General features: G+C 42.9%; 1 protein-coding gene across 4 annotated transcripts in view; it reads left to right on the forward strand.

Annotated features, from left to right (window-relative positions):
* Positions 1–3050, forward strand: part of SCUBE2 (signal peptide, CUB domain and EGF like domain containing 2) — a 22609-nt gene extending 19559 nt beyond the window's left edge. For 3 of the 4 annotated variants that reach the window (XM_072422338.1, XM_072422336.1, XM_072422340.1), the window contains 2 exons: positions 1442–1612; positions 2648–3050. In XM_072422338.1, the coding sequence (XP_072278439.1) occupies positions 1442–1612; positions 2648–2868 (392 nt within the window). In that variant the 3' untranslated portion in view covers positions 2869–3050. The remainder of the gene's footprint in view (positions 1–1441; positions 1613–2647) is intronic. The other variant, XM_072422339.1, reaches the window with a different exon arrangement.
* The last annotated feature ends 3472 nt before the right edge of the window (positions 3051–6522 follow it).

The raw sequence follows: 6522 nt of genomic DNA on the forward strand, positions 1-6522 counted from the left end.
TGGGGAGCGGTGATGTCACCCCCGAGGATTATAATATATAATATGATTGCTATAATAAATTATTACAGATTTGTGTCACATTTGGCTGATCAGATCTCCTTATATGAAGATCCCCCTTGTATGTGATCACTAACAATAGATCTCCTTGCAGTGTTTCCATATACAAAGCAGAATAAATCCGGATAATTCTCCCCTAATATCGGTAATTTGGCGGACGCTGCGTGAATCTGACCATTTCTGGGGCCGATGATCCGGCGCTGACCTTGTCCATTGCAGGGTCTCCCTGGGGCCGTCCATCCCTGACGGGGACACTTGTGAAAAGAGGTGAAGTGCTTTGTGGGCTCTAATCCCGGCACCCCGCCGGGCCCCTCTATACATCACAAAGGCTCCAAGTTTTTAAAAACAGCTGCTTGGGCTCCTGGAATCGGCTTTTTGTGGTCATTGAAGCCTGACAATCTGCTCGAGCCAATTGCTTCCATTGTTGGGGAATGAAGATAAAGGGGATTAGGACCCTTCATCCTTTAACACCCCCAATTATCCAATCTCTTCAGTGGTCAGACGGGCCCGGACAGTATTATTCGCCCTTTACTGACTGAGAAAGCCATCGCCTAACCCATGCATGCTGCTATGCTCCAGAACCAGACCCCGCATGCTGGACCTGACTGGGCTGCTGCTCCATCCTTGTGGCCCTTGGAGTGGGCCCAGCAGATATAATTCTATGGTAAATGCAGCTGCAGCCTCTCATGGTGTGACTCGATACAAATGTACTGATCACTGGGGAGAGGAAACTGAGGAAATGCTTCCTCCTGTATGCAGCAGAATAATGCAGCCTTAGGCAAACTCACTAACTGGAGCTCAAGCAGAGCCGAGACTGTTGCTGAGTACTAAGTCAGTCATTTATTCATGTAGACTTGTAAAGTTACTGACAAGGTCACATTGAGGTTAAACTCCATGCAGAAATCATTACAAATGAATAAATGCCGTAATATTTTTTATATCTCAGCTTCTTGGTGTATAGCAGCTCTGGGAGAGGATGAGCCAGCACTAAGAACCAATAAATCTCTATAGGGCTCATTGCTGTTAGTCTAACACTGGCAATTTGCTGACGGGAGAAGAACATGTGACATTTTAAAGTGAGCCTCAAATGTCCAATCAGAAAGCAGTGGGCGGGGCTGTGACTAAACCGCTAAACCGCTCTAGAAAATAAAGCTGTGATGCGTTTTGCAGGGAATGTGTAACTCATACTAACTGCAAGTTACTAAAGATTTGCATTTGTTTTCTCAAATAATAAAATAAAGTGTAACATTTGTCATTGGATAAAAATAAGATAAAAATGCAAAGATTGATTTGACTCTGTTGTGCCTTGGCCCTCGGCATGGCTCGCCTGCGTTTTACCCTTCGCATACTAACCAGCGCGCTTTTCTCTCTTCTTGTCTCTCAGTTAGCTGCCATGCTGGCACCTACCACGACGGACATAAGGACCAATGCGTATTATGCCCGAACGGAACCTTTCAGAATGACGAGGGGCAGATCGTGTGTGAGATCTGCCCGGCTCCTGAGAACATTGAAATTCCGAAGCATGTGGGGGCCCGAGACCTCTTGGAGTGTGGAGGTAACACAGAATCATTGGCAGGGAATGGAAGCATACACTATATGGCCAAATGTATGTGGACCCCCACCAAATATTGGGGTTCAGGTGTCCCCAGAGAGGGGTCCTGACAATCCTCCGTCATACAAAGATATTGCAGACAATTGTACTCCTCCAGCCTTGTGGTCACAATTTGGTGAGGACCCTTTTCTGTTCTCCCATGACTGTACTGCGGGGTACAAAGCCCCCTCCATAAAGACACGGGGTCACCAGTTTGGTGTGGAGGAACTCGAATGTCCTGCACAGAGCCCTGACCTCATCCTACTGAACACCTTTGGAATGCTCAGGTTTTATCTTCCCATCCAACATTGGCATATGTCCTCCTGTGTCACTGTCTGTATTCATCATTTGCAACCCCTATCTAATGTACAACGCTGCGTAATAAGTTGGCGCTATATAAATCCTGTTTAATAATAAAAATGTGGATCAATGAATCTACATCGCCACCTAGTGGTCAATGTAAGCACTGAGCACTTTGTGCCCCCCAGGTTGGTGACATCAATGATTTTTTGGGCTATTTGTAAGGAGGACATTCTACCCATTAGTAATTATAGAAGAGCCTTAAAGTTATTTTAGGTGTTCTGCCATGTCAGAAAGGTTGCTGTATACAGAGATTATTCCTGTTTGGGGTATGGGAGAGAAACCCTTAACCAAAACAGAATCTATAAGAATAAATAAAGTCCAAGCAGACAGCGTCCTTGGTAAACATTAGGCCCAGGCCCCCAATGCTAGATAACCGCAATGCTAACCACCTGATTGCTGTGCTGCCTATCCAGCCACTATGAACCATTGCATGAACTGATTATAACTCCCGGCCTCACATTGCATCTGGAGCAGAATTTATATCTCCTTCATTTTATAGAGGTGACAGTTGTTAGTTATCAAGGAAAGTTCACTTTTTTGGCTTATAGTGACCAGTGAGAGCATTGGCTACAGAAAGGTGACAGCCCGGGACAAGAAGTAATAAAGATCAATGATCAGTGTCCTTATGTTCCGCAGCTATGTGTCCTCCGGGGGAATTCTCTCTGGATGGGTTCCGTCCTTGTGATCCGTGTCCCCTGGGGACCTACCAGCCCGATTCAGGGCGGACCTCTTGCTTCTCGTGTGGCGGAGGTCTGACCACCAGGAACAGCGGAGCTTCATCATTTCATGACTGTGAAACAAAAGGTGAATCTCAGCACAAAAACACTATTTTTCTTCTATTGTGTGTGAATGCGTGAAAATGTGTAAGAGAGACGTCCCACCATGATATCCATAGGACAAAAATTGTGTAGAATCTTCTTCCTGTAGTCACTTCATAGTTCCCTCCATCTGATATTCCAATGTCTCACCTTTCCAAGTTGTAATGCTCATCGCCTCCATTCTCTATCTCTCTATTTTTCTTTCTTTTTCTCTCCTTTCAGATTTGTTTCCCCCTATTATCCTGGAATTTGTACGTTTGTCCTCCAGCTTCATCCTCATCCATGTACTCATCTCTTTCATTTCTCTTTATTTCCTCTCTTTTCTCTGTCTCTGCCCGGTCTTGAAACAAGATATCCGGGTTGTGACAGTGCTGTTGGAAGGACACTTCTCCCCCAGTGTTTGTGACATCTCAGTGTGAATGTCCTTTGCTGACTTTCCCCGGAGAAACAAAAACTTCATGACGGCCCGTAACTCCAACGACGTGAAACCTGCTTGTGCCTCTGCCATCACAGCTTCTCACTAAAAGAAAAAAACAGAATCACAAAGACCTGATATTTGTACAGTTACATACTAAGATATTAGGCTGTCATATGCCCCCACACTCATTATTCTATTTCATCTGAAAGGGGGCAAAGCCAGGAACTTCTCAGCACCCCCTCGTATGTTGGCGCTATATAAATCCTGTTTATTAATAATAATATTAATATTGAACAAATTTACTGGATATTCAGTCCAAAAGTGAAGCTGCCATAGTGGTGCTGTCCAGCCTAACCAAACCTATAACAATCATTTCACTAATCTATAGTCACTCATATTGGCACCTAAAGCAGTTAACAATATGTTTAAAAAGAAACAAATGATCTCACTCTTATCTGGTCCAAACACTTTACCCCAGACCTCATCAGAACCCCAACACTTAGCAGACCTGCCAGTATTATTCCTATCATGTCACAATACATAGCAGGACTATAATTCATTTTTTAGAAATCTGCACCTTTATCATTGATAAGTCATCCTTTACCCCGGTCAGTGACTTTGCCTAGGCTGAGATGATGTCATCAGTCTGCTGCAGTCAGAAAGAAGCATTTCCTCAGTCTCAGTGCACCAGAAATGACACAATACCCTCCAACTGATTTCTTGTGTGTAGGAATTGTCACAAATGTATATAATGTATCTATAAAACTTTGCTACTTCTTCTGAATACACATTTATTTCTCTTTCCAGACAGGCAGTGCGGGGGTGAGCTGGGTGACTACATGGGTTACATCGAATCGCCCAACTACCCTGGGAATTACCCCGCCAACACGGAATGTACGTGGAACATAACCCCGCCGCCAAAGAGGCGAATCCTCATCGTGGTGCCAGAGATCTTCCTGCCGATAGAAGATGAATGTGGGGATTACCTGGTGATGAGGAAAAGCCGTGAGTTTCTCTTTGGATTTTATTGTACAAACAGAATGATTTCTGCAGAAACCTCTGAAACCTAGCGGGGTCATCGTCCTTTATTAATATTATTATTATTAAACAGGATTTATATAGCACCAACACATTACGCAGCGCTGTACAATAAATAGGAGTTACAAATGACAGGTACAGACAGTGACACAGGAGGAGGAGAGGAATCTGACCCGCAGAGCTTACAATCTAATATTCTAATCCTTCAGAAGATGTACAAATATCTGTAATGTTTGCTGTATGTTTGGCATCATCTCTGCTGTTCCCAGATCTCTGAAATTGTAATAATTATAGCATGCCCTTATCATTCTACATAAATATCATCAACATAATAAAAACAATATTATTATAAATAGGATTACAAGAAGAAATAACAATATTCATAAATATTAATAATAAAGAACAATAAGGCTGCGTTCACATATCGGCAGCACTTCCCATGCAGCTCCTGGCGGCTGGCACCACCTGAAAAGCTGCGCGGATTCATAGAGAACATACAGCGGGCAGCAGCAGCTCACTGCCACCTCCATTCATTGTCAATGAGCTGCTATGGATGAGAATGGACGTTCTGCCCCGCTGCACACAACACTCGGATATTTCTCATCACCATTGAATCAGACACACTTCTTACTCTTTGACGTATTGCTCACTGAAATCTAGTTCGCCTCTTTCCTTGACCTATTGACCACCTTGCAATCCAACATCATGCACAAAAGTCCCCGAAGAAGCCTTAAAGGCGAAACGCGTCGGCACACAATCCATGTTTTTACTCGTACATTGTTAGTGATATTTTGTATAGGTCACAAGTTACCCCCCTGCCTTCAGACTCAGCGGGGTGGATTTCACTCTCAATAATAATAATGTGTGTTGTTTGAAAATTACTTTTGTGGTATTTCCATTCCTGAAATTAAGGAATAGAATTGTACACTATAATCAACACATTGCCACAACAAATTCCCAGACTTTCTCTTCTTCTTTTATTTTGCATTAAATCATTTACCATCAGGGTATGTGGCTTTCTTTGGTTATAAGATTGATTAGTATCTTTCTTATCATCAAACTGGGAATCCACATTCACCATCTCGCCCAAGAAAGTGTGGAAGCAATAACTGCACCGCCAATTCCAAACTTATGGCAAAAATTGGGGTTTATTAACAAATTACTGATTTATGAGTTTCCGCTGTAGATAATGACTGTGCCAACAATGCAGCAACGATCAAGAGCCTGCACGGGCCTGGTTCCACCTATCCCAGGCTGAATGTTAACTCAATGATTGTTTTATATTTGCAGAGGATTATCAAGAGCTGATAGAAGACATTGTCAGAGATGGGAGGTTGTACGCCTCGGAAAATCACCAGGAGATATTAAAGGTATTCTTCTATGTGAACCCCTTGTTTTACAATGGTGACTGGGAGCTCCCCCTACAGGAGGGGTGTTTAAAATCAAGCAGAGGAGACACAATGACACCTCAAAATGAGAGAATCTTCTATTGATGCCATTATTTAGTACATATATATTGTCAATACGAGTGTTTGGGTTGTTGTCAGAATATACAAGTCAAATTTTATTTATTATTATATTATATTTATTATTCATTGAACTGAATGATAATATAAAGAAGCACACACACTTATTACATTTTATACATCAAAGTTGTTTTTCTCTGTTTCTAGAATAAGAATCTGATCAAGGCGTTGTTTGAAGTCCTGGCTTTCCCGCAGAATTTCTTCAAGCGCTCACCTGAGATTTCCTACAATATGTTCCCCAAATCCTTCATCAGACTCATTCGTATCAAAGTGTCCCCATATCTCCGGCCTTACAAGTAGAAATGTCTTAGTGGCACATCGGAGGAAGTGGTGACAATTTGGTGCCGTTACCTTCCTCTACCACCCCCATTCTAATGACGCCGCCTCTTCAGTCCTCACGGCTTTGACTTCAAATATTTTTATCATTGGGTGAAACTTGTTACTGGCCACCTGCTCGGGAATCTTACATTTAAAGACGCTCACATTATAGAAATGTGATACGCCAACGTAATAAAAACGGATGCAACTAGGACAATATGTGATCACATGGCTACAGAGGCGTGAATGGCGTCATCTGAGCAGATTCACATCGCACTTATCTCAATTCCACCATTGGAAGGTCGTGCAGAGTCCTCAGACTAGTTCAGCTCTCTTATTTATTGATGTCGGCGATTCCAGGATTTACAGGACGGACATTGGTCAAATCCGGAC

Source organism: Pyxicephalus adspersus, chromosome 9, assembly GCF_032062135.1.
Source record: "Pyxicephalus adspersus chromosome 9, UCB_Pads_2.0, whole genome shotgun sequence".
NCBI classification, from domain to species: domain Eukaryota; kingdom Metazoa; phylum Chordata; class Amphibia; order Anura; family Pyxicephalidae; genus Pyxicephalus; species Pyxicephalus adspersus.